Below are 18,106 nucleotides of genomic sequence, written 5' to 3' on the forward strand. Positions count from 1 at the left end.
CTAGAATGCGGTTAGATGTGCTATTTTATTTTTATTTTTCTTGAGCACCTGCCCCTTTAGTGGTCTCTGCACAGCCTTGCGGCTGCGTGCATAAGCACAAGATATGTAAGACAACTTATCAAACTGATTTTACATGAGGGAATTTCTAACTCTATTTAGATAGATCTAGAGCTTATTGACATCTATTTATGTTATTCTCACAGGGAGGAACTTCATAGATGCTGACTTGAAGATGTTCCTAATGGTTTTGGAATCACTTGTGTTTGTATTTGGATTATCTTGTCGAAAACTGTTAGTTTAAAAGTTGTTTCTTAAGTTCTGTTCGCGGTGTATTTTGGTTTAGACATATTTATTTTGTACTAATACTTCTCCTGTTGTTTAGTAGATTATTCTGTGTTTTGATTCATCTCCTCTTGTGCTCACTGGGTTTTTATTAATCAACTTTCCTTAGTTTTTCCTTATGGTTTCTTCCCCAACTGCACCACATTCCCCTGATTACGACTCCCAGTTCTCATTACCACACTCATCAGGTCTCTCAGCATTTTATTAGGCAGTTTTTATAGATTAGATTTTTGGACTGTAAAAAAATTACAAAAAAAAAAAAAAAAAGTCAAAATCCCCTCATGGATAAATACTGCAACATTTAAAATAAAAAAATAGATTTACTGAATTTCTTTTCTTCCCAATCAATGTGGAATATTTGAGACACCTGTTCAATTCCAAAACCAATCGGGAACAATTAGCGTGCAGTGAGAGGCCTCCTGTCCCTCTGGTTTAATCCCTAATACGCCAAGCTGAACAACAAGAAAACCATTTACAGAAATGATCTGGGATTTTTTTTGCCCTCACCTCCGCAGCCTCGTTCCACCTCTCCCACCTTGTGAAGGGCATCCGCTAGCAGCTCAGGGAGCCTTCCATTTAAGTCCACAGAAGCCAGACAGCCTTTGTATCCTTCCCGAGAAGCTATTAACCTGGGAAGGCTGCTGTACATGCTCTTTCCAACACCACCGATGTACAGCTCCCCTAGAAAACACAAAGTTAAGGAACAGAAATGCTTTTTAGCAAACTTAAATCTCAAATTAAACATGAAAATAGTCGGATTTTGTTGTAAACAGCATGCATTTTACCTTTTAGGTCCAGGTTTCGGGCTCCGTTGGTGTGTTGGGTAACGGTACGGGAATCGATCTTGAGTACATGTACATTGTTGCTGTCACGGGAGATCACCACGTTGTGCCATTGGTTATCATTGAGAGGCTTGTCAGAGTTACCCTTCATTAGCGACGGTCCATTTCCCAAGTCAAACACATAATGAATGTACCTATAAGACGAAACATTTGTTCAAGATCTGTGTTTTCAAATTCCTTTCGTAACAAATGTCACACATAAATTACCACTAATTCTACTCGGCAACAATTAATTTTCTTTTGCTGCCATTCAAATAAAATAATGTGATTTAATTGCAAACTAGTGTGTTTTACTTCAAGCATAGTCATCAGACAGACTTCATTCAAACTTAATTATGTTAATAATCAAAGTTAAGAACCATCCATGAATGAGCCGCCACACTTCACACAAAACATTGAACAGCCGGAAAATCCTGACAGAAGTGTTGGGAGCCTTTTATTTCTTTCTTTTTTTTTTTTTTGTCTGTGTTGTCTTTCGGAGCTTCTGCTGCTGGTTCCAGATCTGAACAAGACCTCCTGCTGACTAATTGCTCACTGACAGAGAGTTTGTGCTTGGCATTTCAGTGGGATGATACAATTGCGGCTTTGCTGGCTCTGTTTCCACAGCCACTTTCTGATGTTCTTGCCATGAAAAAATATCTTTAATGAAAAAAAAAAAAAAAAAGATCTTTTGAGACATATTGATGCTTGTTCAGGGGAGCTATCAACATGTTTTAACTTGAGACACCTGGACACTAATTGCCTCACAAATCATTTTAAATGAACCCCTATATCGTGCATTTACAGTTCAAGAATTTACACGTAGTATCATATAATTGTGGGCCTTTTAACTTTGAATTTGAAACATTCTCTCCCCAGAGTGGATTGGTTATAGGACAAATAACTTGCATGATGTCGGGCTTTGTCAGTGTTTAAAGGCATAACAAGCTCAGTATGTGTAAACTTTGGATTTTGTAGAATATAAAGTTTCCCTCGAAAATAATTTAATTTAGCAAATAATTTTTTTTACTTATCCTGACTGACTTAAACAGCAATTATTAAATCTGATATAGTACAGAAGTGAGAAAAAAAACACGAATGGTCTTTTTCCCCACAGTGTATATCGATATATGGTTTCTGGAAAATCCACTAAAACTAACAACTTGTTTAGCCGATTCTTGTTTTAAAATTTTCTGATAAAGATGTATTTTGTATTATTTTGACTAGGAAAAAACTTCCATGAGATTAATTGATAAAAAAAAAACCTTTCAATCAACATGACATTCATGCATACTGTATGTAAAAGTCAGACTTTAAAGAGGAGTGTTACGTAAAATCGGCTTTGAGTTTTATATCATGTATTATGTTATTCCCTCATCAAAAACAAACCTGAAGTGTTGCTTTGAATTTCTCAGGCATGCTTGAAGAATCCTTGACTCTCTTGTGGCAGCTATTCTGGCATTCATACAAAGTGCTGCCTATATAAGATTGGGAGCTTCATAAAGAGACAGAGGCCAATTTCAAAGTATTAAATTGCTAAGCCAAGTTTCTTACATCGTACAGTTAAATTTTGTTTAATATATAGCATTTTTGTGATACAGTTTGCTATAAAAATGGCATTATATCCCTGGAAGACACATAACATGATGTATAAAATATCCCATCGCTCACCCTTTGACAAGCTCCACCACGATGAAGTCACTGCCGTCTCCGGAGTTATACAGTATCAGGCCATCCGCACTGCTGGTTTTAAACTGGAAAAAGAGGTGCATGGAAGCGTAGGCCTGCAAGGTCGAAAAGGCCAAATAGCTGCCTTGAGTTAGGAAAGTTACGGGGTTGGCCACAATGTGTCTCATGCCAAACCGAGCATTAAGCTCGCAGAAGGAAATGTCTCCATTCTTGCACTGGTCCAGATAGAGCATCCCATTGAAGGAGAGCGCTTGCAAGTGGCCGATGAAATTGGAGGGCATCACTGAGATGAAGCGGCGCTCTGTCATGATTCCTGTCTCGATGTTGTTGAACTCCAGGCGGGTGTGGGCACCAGTCATGTGGCCTAGAGAACAAACCCATTTATCGTGAGCTGCTAAAACACTTTTGATAGGCCACGTTTCTTTTTCTCATCTCTCTACCTTCCATTGTCACATTGTCTACCGATAGCTGCAAGTTCTTCCCACGTCGTGCCACCTTCACTGTGTGCCACTCGTTGTCATTCAGCTTCTCGCCTACAAGAAGAGTCTCTGGTCCCTTGCCTAAGAGGAGGAAAGCGTCAAGTGACAATCATATCACAGGGGCGCAGTATCTTTTCACACGAGCACTCAAACTTGAGAAGCACTTACAGGGTGAATACATCCATTTACTTATCACTCACACATACAGCAGAAAGATTCAGGAGAAAGCAATAATTTAAATTCACCTCCTTTTCAAAGTAAAACTAAGAACAAAACACCTACAGCACAGTCATTTCCAGGCTAAATATTTAACGTGTGTTGAGCCATTTGTGTGATCTCTGCTGAAAAGCTGTGTTGGCTTACAGTGAAGGCCCTGGCTCACTCATATAAATTCAAGTTTCAGATTTTCTTCACTATCCTCTGCATTTTTCACTGGTTTAAAAATAGGTCACAGTGCAGAGGCTTGCCACTGCAGTACCGTCAACCCGAATCAGCGCCTATGCAACAGGCGGACACGGCAGTTCAAAGGAGTTCTGACATCGCTTGGGAAACTAATTGGCCATGCCTAAGCTGACTTTGCCTTGAGGGGTTTGTCTGTCTAATTGTGCTCAGGGCGCAGGAGAATTACAAGGGACGCATAGAGGGCAATAAATGAAAAACATCAGCTGGTTTCCGAACAATACACTGTTTCATCCTCTGGGAAATAAAACCCATGCCTGGAGACCTTGTCCGGCTGCAAATTAAGTGTCTCCACGTAGCACATCGCATGACACGGACTGAATATTGACTACGCACTCGGAGTGGATCAATAACATCAAATCCTGCATCCTTTGCATTCAATGGACTTACTTAGATGTGGAAAAACAAACCACTGTGCGGAGTCAAGTAGAGCTGAAAAGGCAGAAATGTTTACCTTGTGGATCACTATCATGAAATCAGACATACGGGCAGGATTTGCTGTAATGAAATAGGAGTTTGCAGGACGAAGGGTAGAGGAGGCTGTTCATCTAATCTGTGCTGCTCAGAAGGGGAGCTTTGCTGCTATCTAAACATCTAAGGCCAAATACACGAATACCAACACAGAAAAAAATGTTACTTCTAGAAAGTTTGGGCCAGAGAGGTAATGACTTATACAGTAGGAAAAATAAACATTGAATAAACAAATGTTTTCCTCAGAAACTTACACGAGTGATCTCCATAAATGTAGAAATGTAGACAACTCGGTCCACTAAATTATGTGTAATAAAGCGGAATGGAACATGATCACGGACATTTTTTTCCAATGCTTTTTAGAGTAATTACAACTTCAAGTCATCTTGTGTGTAAATCATTTGCATTTCTTAGGTTTGAGTTTGAAATATTCTTCCACATTACTGTCTTCCAACCTTTAAAGCTTCTGGGGGCCTCTTCTATGACATCTAATCTTCAAGGAGCTTTATTTTTTTGTCTCAGAAATCATTTGAGAGTTTCCTTGGCTGTGTGCTCAGGATCATTCTCTTGCTGAAAAATCCACCGTCGTTTCTTCTTCAGTTTCTTATTAAGAAGGTCCCGGTACATTTCTCCATTGATCCTTCATTCGATATGAAGCTTGCCAGTAGCCTGCTAAAAACTACTCCCCATCGTGGTAGTCTCAGATTCAAACCTCACTGTTGATGTTTTTTACTGTGGTGTGCCGTGCGATCTATTATCTAAATATTGTGTGTGCACTGGCATTTAAAGAGATACCTTTTAATCTAATCTATTCTTTACTTTACTTTTGATGTATGTTACATTTTCAAAATTTCCTTTGGGAAACTTTGAATGAGTTTCAGCAATCTGTTTCTTCAACAGTGGAGTTTTGTGCAATGAGCATACACTAAGGTCACCACAGTTCAGTACAATTACTTATTGCTTACATATAAACCACAGTTGCCTTGCAGCAGAAAACTTTAGGATTTCAATTTCAGTCAAGAATGGAGTATTATTGACTCCAACAGGCACTTCCTCCCTCAGGCCATTTTTAACAGATCATTTTTGAGGAATTTTGACAATTTACACGTCGAACTTTGACAAAATCCACCTCGGCATTAAAATTTCCTCACACTAATCAAATTTAAACTCTATCACAGAGCAGCTAAGGCAGATTTAGTGACTTACATGAGCAAACATTAATATGGTAAACTGATGACATTAATTTATCCACTGAATATTTCTGTGGTGAATGATCTTCTGTAGAAAGTTTTTCTAAAAATGAGCTGCACGGGGATGCTTTCAGCTTTAATTATTTCATTTATATCTTTAAAACTGTTGAAATAGTTGTTTTGATTCCTTCCTATGTTAGAATTATCCGGGCTACTACCAACATCTATTTTTCCTTGCATTTTACAAGAGTACAGCATGTCCAAAATTTTTAAAAGCATTCTCAATAATTAGCAGTAATCAGCACAAACAAAATGGCATTACAGCAATCAGAAACTCTTCTTATGGTTTCTGACCAGCTTTTTGAAAATTTCCACTGGTATTTTAAATCCTCCTGTTGTCCTCGGATCAAAATGACCCGAGGACAACAGGAGGGTTAAAGAGTATTTAAGGTTGGAAGGCCTCCTTGCCATCACTCTAATGTTTTGCTCCATCTGTTGATTCTCCGTCAGAGACAAGTCTGGACTCTGGTTGCTCCGCCACAAAACTTTAAAGTTCTTTTATTCAGAAGAAACATGTTCATTAAATTATTTTTAACCCGAATCTGTCAAAGGAATGAATAATTTTGGTGCTAACTATTTTTCTGATTGAAACATAAAATACACTTACACTTTATTGCATTACTATATTGTATACATAGTGTTGGATCCTTAAAAAAAACAAACATATGCTCAACTTGCAGTGTTTCCAGATGTGAGAAAATGTATTATCTAAATAAAAAAGCAGAAATACAATGGAAATTAACAAAAAAAAGCCATAGTTTGATTCTAATTATTTTACATTAATGCAGTGATTGTCTTGCTATTTTATCTGTGATTAAGAATTTAGTGAAGAACTCAGATGAAAAATGTTTGATGAATGAAACTCTATTAATTAAACATTGTCCTCTATATATTTCTTTCACATCTTAGTGCATCAATTGATTTTAAACTTTAAAAGCATCTGTATCTACTGCATATTATCAAAGGCCATCCTGATCCGTCTGTGTATTTGGGCTGAAACCCCATTGTGTGGTTTATCACATACACAAAAATTATGTTGCGACTGAAAATCAGTTTATTCGTCCTCAGTTATTGATCCATACCTGAAATTTGTGTTTCGACGATAAGTTTGATGCTGCAGCAAATTCACCTGATTGCTTTTTTGTCCTTCATCAGTTTAAAACAAATTCTAAAGAGATATTCTTTAAAGAAAAAAAAATGAATTAATAGTTGCAAGCTAAACATCCTATGAACTTTGTGTATGAGTAATTATAAATGAGCTGCATATAATAAATATAATAAAAGTACATTCTTATAAAAGATCCATCTCTGATTCAGCAGGAGGTATTGAGATGGTGGACTGTGATGTATATTCTTCCAGGCATCTGACCGTAAACTCTTAGAAATCTGGCTTCCTTTCAAAGCTCCTCCACTTCACAAGCTCTTCTTCCAGAAGCTCAGGCCCCAGCCGCCCATGCAAGGAGTCTGTTTTGTCCAGTTTGATCCTCACTTAAAATTGAATTTGATTAATACTCTCAAACAAAGACGACTTCAAAGGTGCCGCCGCAGCTATACAGGTCATCCCTGCGAGCGCGCCGAGACCCAGCCGTGCGTGACGTGCATGCTAATCGAAGCGTGTTATAGTCATTTTGTAATTTGGTGCATCTTACTTCATAAGCATCTAGAGGCCCATTATTCTGTGGTTATACAAGAATTAATCAAGGGCACTTTAACAGGATTTGTTAAACCAACTTTTACCCTCCCTGTGTGCATCCAGTGATGGATGGTTTCGAGGAACTCTCTGCAGAGAAGCTCCTTCTCTGGTTCTGTCACAATTATACATCAAATATCTCAATTATCAACCTCGGAATTTTTTTTTTATTTTTTATTTTTTTATGTACTCCATGAAATTAAGAGTAGATATATTTTTAATTCGCTCAGAGGTTTGGTGCATGCTTGGTTCAGCATCTATAAAAGCCTCTTTTGTCACATCTGTCGATTAGGCTTTTGCATACACCATCATTTTTTAAAAAATATCTGGAAGCCATTTAATTACACACATACGAGACATATGTTCTATGATCAATATGTGAAAGTGCATTGCCATCTGCTGGCACACATTGGGACTTTTTTTTAAAACCCAGACAGTAAGAGGAAAGAGGGATAACTGCTCACTTTATTCAATTTAACATTTTTTGTTATATTACAATTTTCTATGAGGTGCAGGAAATCTTTTAAAAAATACCTTTAAGATAACTATTCATACACATACATAAACATTCCCTCCACTTACCTTGATCAGATAAAGAAAGTGCAATCAATTGAACAGAGGGGGCAGCAGATTAGTCTTACAGATGTGCAATAAATCTGTTGCAAATGTGCCCTTATCTGCCTTTCAAAGACGCTAAAGCTTCATCTCCAACTAATAAATTAACAGGATTACAGGCTGAGACCAGGTCTCAATGAACAGTAAATGTTGCATTTGCGAGTCTAATAAAAACTGCTGTGATTAGGGTTTTCATTTCATGTAATAAGAAATGCATAATAACACACACTAATCCTGTAGATCACTGAGAAATGGAACATTTAGACATTTTATTCAAAAAATAATCCGAAATTATTCAAACACAGAGGTTGCAAACAACCTGCATTGCAGAAGTAACTCTTCCCAGCGTCTACATAAAGCATGTTCGCAGCTTTCCTGGTGATACATTTTATCTGCTTCTAACACTGCTGCTATCTCAGGCAGAGCCTAAATTGCCTGCCTCTTGCTATCTGTTGAGCACCACAATCTTCATCATGTATTTGACCGTGCTGAGATATAGAATACCGCTCCATTTCATTGGACTGAATTCCAGAAAATCGATTGTGTTGATCTAACAGAAGGTCTTCTTTTGATGCCTCGCTGCTTTTGAAAGACTTAAACGGTGCATTCTTTTATTGATTTTTATTCTAATTCATTTATTTAGAAAAAAAAAACTTATGTCCAGAATTAATCTACGCGTCATTATCAGGAAAATAAAATGCTTGTTGAAATATGCCATTAAAATTCCTTATGAATGTTAGATGGAAATATTTCACTCTAATCATCATTAAGACGTCATTAAGAACATTTTTGTTGTTGCTCTGATTCTCATTTTACTGAGTATTACTTACTGCCGGGTAACATGTAGGATATATTGTACATTAATAGAGTCCCAATAATTAGCTGGGCTTACAATCAAGACACTTTTAAATAAGATTCTGGCAAATCTCAGAACCTGTGGCTGGTGCATCGCATGTGATCAGTTATTCTTTAAATATCAATATCAGTCTTAAGCTAGTTTATCCAAGCTAATCTTATGTTGATGCAGCATATAAAGGCAGTTCTGATGTTGCAATTCTAATGTAGAATCATGCAAACCTGCACTTTACAGGTTTGCATGATGTCACACCAATTCCTGATTGAAACATCCTTAAAGTATGATTGTCTCTACTCTTAAAATGCTATCTTCACTTCTGCTTCTTTAAGTCTTAGATCTAAAAAAAACCTGCAAATTATTCTTAGGCTAAAACCCATTTGTCTGGCATGAGAGCCAATTAGCAAAATGCAAACAAATAACCGACTCAGTGGCAGCGGACTAGTGTATGTCAAATTTAGCTACATTTGATTACCGCATTATGGAGCTAAAATAATTAGAAAACATGTAACTATATTGTTAGGTTTTCTGAGCAAAGCACAAAGGGATCTAATTACATTTAGCTGTGCAGCTGTTCAGTGAATAAAGGTCTCATTTTTGCTGTTATCTGTAATGGTACTTCAGAGAAACAGCAGCAACAGTAAACAAGACGAATGTTCTGTTTCATGAAGGGGGAAAAAAAGGGAAAGAAGCACATAAATATATCACAGTGCATGTTCTCTAAATCATGGAACAAAAGATAATCATAGGAGACACTTACTGAGATTACAGTCTATCCTGATACAATCTGGTGAGAGAGAGAGTGAGATGGTGAGATTAAAGGAAAAAAAGAACAGCACAAAAGAGGAGAATATTTCACATCCTTCAAGGTATATTCTGCAGACAGTTCAGTGCTTTTCAGAGCCCACCATCCGGGGACAGCCTCGAGAGTCTAAACCGCCACTTCCCTCCCTGTAGTTTTCACAACAAACCAGTGAGAGAAAGGACAAAGCTCACTGTGTGTCTGGCTCTCCTGGAGGCATAACAGAGCACATCAAAGTTAGGATCAATAAGAGCTTTATTGACCATAAAAGTAAAGGTGCACCAGCTTTACTTTGTTTTTCGCATGAGCACCGGCTCTGGCGAGGCTGCTTATGCTTAGCTTTTGGCAGAGTTTGATTGTTTCAGAAGCCGTGACTGATAGTTTTACTGACATGTGCTCTAGGGTAAATCAGCAAACATGCACCGCTGTGAGGAAAGTCGTCTGAAGAAGATAACAAAAATAGAAAATGGAACATGTGCTAAATTTGAGCATGTCGCGCAGCTGATATGAAATAAGTTCAAACATATCAGCAAAGCAAAAACATTCACAATAAAGATTTATTCATTTATGTATCTATTTAGATAATAGCAGAATGGCTTTTTAACATTTGTAACAACTATGCAGTAAACAGCTTATGTTGTAAAACTGTATGATCATACTTAAAAACAAAGCTTTTAACATTTTTTTTTGTTCTTTCTGCTGCTTTATTGTGAAGAATCAAACTTAAACAGTTTCATTAAACTTCAGGTCAGTTCACCAACTGAACAATGTGCACCTTATTTGTTACCCAAAAATTACTATTTCATCTCTTCCCACTTCCATTTGCCTGCAAACAAACCTTTGTATACTGATGTATACTTAAATTGGCTAGTTTAAATTGTACAAGCTAAAGCTTGTGATCAATGCAGTTACGTCTTTATGCTCTGATTCACTCTGGATTTACACTGCATGCGTCTCTGCTCAGATGCGTACTTCACCAGCAGAGTGAAGCCTTCTGGCTTCACTCTGATTTAAAACACACACACTGCCAGCAGACTTTCTCACTTTCCGCATGTTACTGAAAAGCTGTTGACTGAACACAACATGTTACTGGGTCATATCGTTAAGATGGTCAAGGTCCCCCACATGATTGATGATTTCTAAATAAATGTGGCTTATGTTTTTCTCATCTTCATGACGTATTTTCTGACTGATGCGACTTGGACTCAAGAGCGCCTTACAGGCTGAAAAAATAAACTTTTCATTATGAGTTTCCATGACAGCTTATTTATATTATATTATATTATATTATATTATATTATATTTTATTATTTTATATTATATTTTATTATATTATATTATATTATATTATATTATATTATTCTCCTTCAGTACAGCTTTCAGGACTTTAGTTGTTGTTTGCATGCATGACAGTTGACTTTTTGAAAGGCAATTCTAGATTCGTTTACAAAATGAATATTAAAAGAACTAAGTGATTTACTTTGCACAATTAAAACCCCTCCTTTCCATCTCTAGTCTGTATTGAGACAATGTAATCAGTACATGAAGGGAAGAATAAGAACAAAATAAACACTTGACCCCCAAGAACTGTTTGGTTATTAAGTAAGATAAACTGACTGATGCGATTTTGATGAATGCATTGTTGGTTTGATAGTTAAATCTCTAAATGTTTAGGCTGATGCACCTTTATTCAAAGAATATATGGTATTTCAGCTGAAGTTGTCATTAAGCCTCGTTCTGCAGATTTAATGGCAATTTATTTACCATGTTAAACAGGGAGGAAAAGTGGTGATTTGCACAACCTGCGGCCACAGTCAAACTTACACCTTAGGAAATTATTAAAGCACAAATCTAATGCATTATTGACATCCAAAACTGATTATATCTTTCAAGTTAACAAGGAATAAAATGTTTCAACTCAAAATTAGATTAATCCATATGAAACACACGAAAGTTTGAAAAATTTAGACAACCTGAAGAAATGTACAAGAATACACTGGTGTAAGTCAGGTGGCGGCGGAGTGCTCTCAAGCTGTCAACCATCACAGAGCAGTGGAAACAGACAGCCAGAGACCAGGGAGTTTTCTGATGCTGGTGTGTGTGCGTGTGCGTGTGTTCCTTTGAGTCTCTGTGTCTGTGTGTGTCCATCACTGGCGCTCCCTGCTCAGTGAAGTGACTCTAAACTGGACAAGCCAGCAAATGTGAGGGGAAAGAACGACAATGGGACCATCTACAGTGTGAGGAGTTTAAGTGGTGATATTTCAGCGTAATGATGGATCAGGTCTCTGACTGCCCTCTCCTTGAACTGCAGACAAGCCATTGAAGGGCTGATAGAGCCGAGACAGTCGGGTGGGACCCGACCCCAGGATGAACTGAGAGGAGAGAGACAGGGAGACAGGTACAGGTAGAGAGAAATAAAGAGGCAGACGAAACACGCACACATACAGTTGTTTAAAAAGGCGCAGCACCCCTTGTTCTGTTGGATTTTTTTTAAGTTCAAATAACCTCATTGAAAAGGGTTTTGTTTGACTAAGATGGTGGAAGCATTATATTTTGCACTTTAATTAAAGCCAATATTTAAATCCTTTAATTTAATACTTAAATTAAATTTTTACCAATGGAATAGTCATTTTCCCTCAGTCTGCCTGTTTGGTTTGCATCAACAGCTCATCAGAAATTTCCCCTTTTTTTGCTCAACAAGTCCCTGTGTCATTCTCCATCCTTCCCCCAGCATAAGCTCACTGGTTTTCATTATTATTTGCCTTGTTCCCTGCATTACGCTGCCCACGCTCCATATTATGTTTCCCTTGTGCATTATATGCAGGTTTCTTGTTACCTTTATAAATAAAGCCTTTTACTCTGCTTATTCCTGGTACTTGTCTGCGGAGTGCCTCTACTTTAAACTCATTAAACATGACACATTTTCTGTTATATAATATTGCCTACCACATGACTGAAGCTTAAATGGTTCCAGATGGCAATCTCTCCGTTTGTCTTTCTGTGCCAAAACCTTTTCAATAAAGGTTAAAATGTCCACAGTATTTCCTTAAACACACACGAGGGTAATTGATTTGCTTTTCCACCTCCGAGAAAATCTGAATAACTGATCTGCACTGCTTAATTTGACCAGGCTGCCATGGAAACACTGATTTTTAGCAAATGTCAAAGCCACTCCCTGTACTTTCTTTTTTTATATATATATATATAACAATGACTCTCGTAATGAAATTAGGACAATACACAGAGGGTCAGGGTGATTTTAAATGAAGTGAATTGACTACAAGAATGTGCATACTAACTCTGGCCCCAACATCCTGTCATATTGTTATTGTGCTCATTTTGTGCTCAAAATCAGCAAGGACAATTATATATTTTGTGGGGTTGCAGAATAATTTTTTCAAAATTATATGCAAATGTTAAACCCTAAATTGACCATACTAAAATCATTCTCAATAAGTTTTCACACCCATTCCTGATTACTGTTTGAACTGTCTAATCAAGGAATCGAATTAACATCAAGGAGACAAAGTAGATCGTAAAACGTAACACATCACGCTCCAATCTAAAGACATTCAAGTCTAAGACTTTGGGACTACGGCAAAACACAATGAGAGTCATTATCCGAAATGGAGAAATCATAGGACAATTGCAGACTGGCCTACCAAAATCACTCCAAGACTGTATAAATACCAACAATAGCTCTGTCTGTCTGTCTGTCTGTCTGTCTGTCTGTCTGTCTGTCTGTCTGTCTGTCTGTCTGTCTGTCTGTCTGTCTGTCTGTCTGTCTCACTCTCATCCACTGTGATAGTGTACTGTAAAAAGCTCTATTTTCAAATAAGAGGCTGAGGTCTATGGCAGGATGCTTAATCATGATTACCTGTTGGCTATCACAGAGGAAGGTACTGTTTGTACACCACTAATGCCTGCTGATGCATATTCTACACAAAGTTATATTAGAAGCACCATCTAGGGGTGCAGATTATACCCAGTTATGCACGATTTTGTTAATCTGCATACCTACATTAATTATTTGCATTAAATATATTCAAATGCCCAACTCTACTGAATTTCCCTTTTCCAGCAAAAAAAAAAACCTTTTTTTTTATTTTTATTTAAATAAATTTATGCAGTAAAGAAACAATACTTACTCTGTATGGCTGTGCCTTTTTATGGGTTAAGATATTTAGTGACTTAACCCATAAGTCACTAAAAACAACTTATGGGTCACTTACAACTTTTGCTACATAACTAAACGCCTCAAGAGTTTCAAAATAAGATTTTTATTGTTAGGTGTGAATGATCATAGCAAGAGTTTTCTGCTTCAGTGGTTCAGATTTCTGGTCAAATTCAACATTAAAACGATTTCAAGCTCCAACAGACACACAGGGGATGTGTTTATCCTTTTAGACAACTGTGGTTATTGTGCATGAAGATGTGAATGGAAGAAAGTCTAACTAAACAAATTTCATTTGTCTAGGTGACACGTCCTAATAGGTCAGGTGGAATGATCTGCTTAAATTTGCTGCAGCAGCTTTACCCAGGTTGACAGTGAGTTTGACTCTGCCTCCGTCCAGCTCCACGCGTAGGGTGTCCGCTGACTGCTGAGATGTGGTGGCCATCAGCAAACCAAAGGCCCTCTGGGACATGAACCGCAGGGACACGTCCTCGGCCTCTGTGTGCAGCGTCCTCGGCAGCACCACCTTCAGATACATGCTGCCATCATAGCTCACTGCTGTGGCCTCTGTGCAAAATGGGAACAAGGGCGTCTTAATGGACACTGAAATCAATAAATATTAAAAAACAAACAAACAAACAAAAAAAACTAAAGAGCATTTATGAAAGAAAACCTGAACCCCCTGTTGAGACAATCTTGGGGACAGAATGATATAGTTTTAGATTGCAGTTTTCATCAGCCGCACCAGATGGCAGAAAAAGCCTGGAGCAGATGAAGGCAGGGGGTGAGAAATGCAGCGGCAATTAAATTTCCGAAGGATTTATTCCCATCCCAGTGCAATACAGGAGGGATTTTCATACATTCGTCATATTATTAGCTGCCAATGGATCTGCGTAATTTGGCCTCTCCGTGAGAAAACCATCTGCATGGATAATGCAAAGTGATTCAGGGCGAATGACTCTGCCCAAGCACCAGTGCATCCCTAATGAAACGCACAACACACACACACACACACGGACCCGCACAACACGGACAATTCATTAATAAACTACTCGACTGTGGGGAAATACTGCTATTTACTTCAGAAGGCCTTAAATAAAACATATTGTTTTTCCATTGTGCTGTAATTTTCACCAAATTGCTTTCGAAACATAAAGCAATATTTGGAGGTGAGATCATGGAACTCATTTAAATACATATGAGAATCTAAAGAATGATCCCTCTTGCAACCACAAATTAAATTTCTGTGGAGGCCTGGGATATTAGGTCAGATGATAACATTATTCCTGTCTGTGCAGTCACTTTTTACACCTCGCCTAATAAATAAAATACAACCCAAAGTGTGCTAAAAGCATCCCTGCAGCATTTTAAAATCACTTGTCCCCTCCACGGACCGCCACCATCATCCCTTCCAGAGACTCTTACCCTTCTCACAGCTGGGGCCCACGTAGCCCGTGCCGCCGCAGTCGCAAACATGCCGGTTCCAGCCCTCTCTGCAGTGTCCCCCATTGGCGCACGTGTCTCTGGAGCACCTCAGATGAGTCTCCCTCGTACAGAAACTGCTGACACCCGCGGCGCTCTGCACCTCGGCCAGCCTCCACAGGTTGCGGCTCTGGCCATCGATGAACAGGTCCCTCACGCAGCCCACGAAGCCGAGGCCAAGGGAGGCCGTCCACACCTCAGGCGGCAGAATGAGGGCTTGTCGATCTTCAGGTAAACCTCCCAGGTACATGTCTCCATCCAGGTCAAGGATCTCGCTGCCCTCATTGGCGGTGAAGGGGATGCTCTGGCTGTTCACCGAGATGAAGCCTGTGGGGTGGACATTAACACTGAATCAATTTGAACTCGAAGAAGGGTTTTGTTGCTTTGGAAAAGAAAAAGGGAAACAGCAGCTGTGTGTGGGTTGTGCTGAGTGATATGCATAAACAAAGTATAAGGCTGCGGTAATGGGAACCAACTCGCTAATTTTGAAGGATCCACATGAAGACATTGCTCTACCAGAGTTTAAGAGCTTAAAATTTGAATAAAAGTTCAAATTAGATATCCACATTTTGCTCATAAACGTATTCAGTGCTCTTGAGCTTTGTCTTATTTTAAAAATGTATGTAATTAAATTGTTTCCATGTAATTGATCAACACTAAAGTCCAGATAGTTGTGAAGTGAAAAGAAAAGGACACATGGTTTTATTTATTTAATTTTTACAAATTACTCCGTTTTCAACATTGGCAGACTGTTAGAAGTCACCAAATTATTAAATTATTAAACTCTGTTTATGATTTTAACTCAGTAACAATAAAAAGCAGCAGCCAAGAAGCTTATGGTAACACTGGAGGAGCTGCAGAGATCCATAGCTCATTTGGGGCAATCTGTTAATAACAGAAAAAAATGTTAGACTGAAAAAGAGTTGAGATTAAAATTGAATTTTCTAGCAGAAAACTTCCCAAAACCTACAGCCACAGCTACAACAGGCTGTTCATATTCATGCAGTAGAATAACCAAGCCAAGTCAAATCAAGACCTCAACCCATTTGTGAATTTGTGGCAGAACTTGCTCTCCACTCAGTCTGAATGAGCCTTAGTGATTTTGCACAGAATTTGCATGCGCCAAGCTGAAAGAATCAATTCCCAAAAGATCAGAAGATGTAACTGCAGTGAAAGACGGCTCTATAAAATATTGACTTAGAGGAAATGAAGACAAATGCATGCCATGATCCTTTGCTTTCAATAGTTTTCAAAAGGAAAGAACATCTTTTGAAAACCATGTGGTAATTTGTGTTGGTCTAAAATATAAGAACCTCGACAAAACTATAATGAAAACTGTGGTTTTAAAAAAAAAAAATCTTCAACCAATATGGGAACTTCTCACTTATGCATAACAGGAATAAAAATGAAAAGATCAGTGAGTCTCATTTGGATTCTGCTAATAAGACATTTTCATTACTCAAATACAGCAGCCATTTAACTGTTTCATTTGAACTAGGTAACTGTAATTGGCCACTTGTGAAATAGGTTAACACAAATTTCAAAATGTCACTTCGAGATTACACCATCCCAAAAAATATCATCATAATTAAAACCTAATATGTGCGCCTGTTTCACTGCAGTGAATAAAAAGCAGCAGGAACGTGCGGATGTCACCGTATCCATGCTGGCATATGGCAATTTCACAGCTTGGAGGCCTTTATGCTCAACAGCTAAAATTGGAGACACAGAAGCAGACAGAAGGCTCCCCAACTCCACCCCTCGCCTTCACAAATGCACGACATTGTCTCACCATTGCGCCCCTTTCTCTGGAAGTCCACATGCCACCACTCGCCGTCGTCCAGCCTCTTGTTGCTGGCTTTAATCTTGATGCTGCCGGAGCCCATGTCCATGGCCAGGTAGAGAAATCCCTCCAGCAGCTCTATGGCGAAGAAGTCTGCGCGGGGCTTCCTGTCGGGCAGCTCTCCCTGCTGGCTGCCGTGGCTGAACAGCAGCAGGCCGCTGGGCTCTGTGGTGCGGAAGTCGAAAGATATGGCGCCGGTCTTCTTTGTGTTCCACCTGGGCAATGTCAGGTAGGCAGACGGCGTGTCGAAGGTGACCGGCTCCAGAGCTTCCACGTTTTCACAGCTGAATATCAGGTCGCCATGGATACTGATCTTGGGGTCCCGCTGCTCAGCCAGCCGTGACAGTTCCAGTCTGAACTCATTATTCCTGTAGACCACCTAATAAATGAGAGAGATGTCGTAGTGAGATGACAGCCAGGAGAGGGGGGATGGGGGGGGGGGACATTTGGTGTCGAGCTTGAATACTGCTCATCAATAAATCCAGGAATCAATATGGCACAGCAGCATTTACGAGGGTACACAGCAGACAGCGTGTTGAGTGATCCCTGAGCTCAAATAAACAGGCAAATTTTCATTAGATGGAATTATGACCACTTAGTGCAGTAATCTAAAAAAAAAAAAATCACGCATTTACCCTCGCTGAGATGGTTTGTGTGTCAGTGCATTGACAGAGGAGCACTGAACAGATTGTACGATTTATTAAACTCATCAGCTGAAAGCTTTAAAAATTATTTGTGAAACCAGACATTATTTTTTCTTCCCAATGAGACCTTGCATCATGTATTAATTTGCCTGTTTTTATCACCTAGAAAGTGCTGCACCACACAGTGCTATCAAACAGGATCAAAGCAGAGCTGCAAGGACTCTGAAACTGGAAAAATTGATTTACACTGGGATGTTGATGAAATGTGTACATTTTGAAGAAATATGCTTGAGTTGGTTTATGCCAGAGCAGATAAAAAAAACAAACAAACAAACAAAATCAGGCTGTCACAGTCACACACACACACAAAAAAAATCAATATCCAGAGTGACCGAAAATATGTGTTTTAAGTGTCTAACTGAAAAACATCAGTTCAGATAAAATTGATGTCACAGATGCAGAAGAAGAAAATTAGAAAAACAAGATTTCAAA

The 18,106-nt window shown here is 38.7% G+C and overlaps 1 protein-coding gene and 1 long non-coding RNA gene across 10 annotated transcripts in view; one reads left to right on the plus strand and one right to left on the minus strand.

Annotated features, from left to right (window-relative positions):
- LOC106956152 (uncharacterized) overlaps positions 1–9,073 on the plus strand; it is a 26,883-nt gene extending 17,810 nt beyond the window's left edge. The window contains exons 3-4 of one of the 2 annotated variants that reach the window (XR_001426726.1): positions 4,508–5,828; positions 5,910–9,073. This is a non-coding gene — a long non-coding RNA (uncharacterized LOC106956152). Of the gene's footprint in view, positions 1–4,507 lie in introns of both variants that reach the window. The other variant, XR_001426725.1, reaches the window with a different exon arrangement.
- LOC106956151 (neurexin-2-like) overlaps positions 1–18,106 on the minus strand; it is a 133,729-nt gene that overhangs the window by 77,328 nt on the left and 38,295 nt on the right. For 5 of the 8 annotated variants that reach the window (XM_015046783.1, XM_015046785.1, XM_015046780.1 and 2 more), the window contains 8 exons: positions 16,920–17,349; positions 15,071–15,454; positions 14,009–14,212; positions 9,430–9,456; positions 3,293–3,412; positions 2,835–3,216; positions 1,128–1,318; positions 850–1,023 (listed from right to left, as the gene is read on the minus strand). In XM_015046783.1, the coding sequence (XP_014902269.1) occupies positions 850–1,023; positions 1,128–1,318; positions 2,835–3,216; positions 3,293–3,412; positions 9,430–9,456; positions 14,009–14,212; positions 15,071–15,454; positions 16,920–17,349 (1,912 nt within the window). The remainder of the gene's footprint in view (positions 1–849; positions 1,024–1,127; positions 1,319–2,834; positions 3,217–3,292; positions 3,413–9,429; positions 9,457–14,008; positions 14,213–15,070; positions 15,455–16,919; positions 17,350–18,106) is intronic. The other 3 variants (XM_015046786.1, XM_015046782.1, XM_015046781.1) reach the window with 1 other exon arrangement.

This window comes from Poecilia latipinna, unplaced genomic scaffold (assembly GCF_001443285.1).
Source record: "Poecilia latipinna isolate Pla-1442-1.1 unplaced genomic scaffold, P_latipinna-1.0 Scaffold792, whole genome shotgun sequence".
Classification (NCBI taxonomy): Eukaryota; Metazoa; Chordata; class Actinopteri; order Cyprinodontiformes; family Poeciliidae; genus Poecilia; species Poecilia latipinna.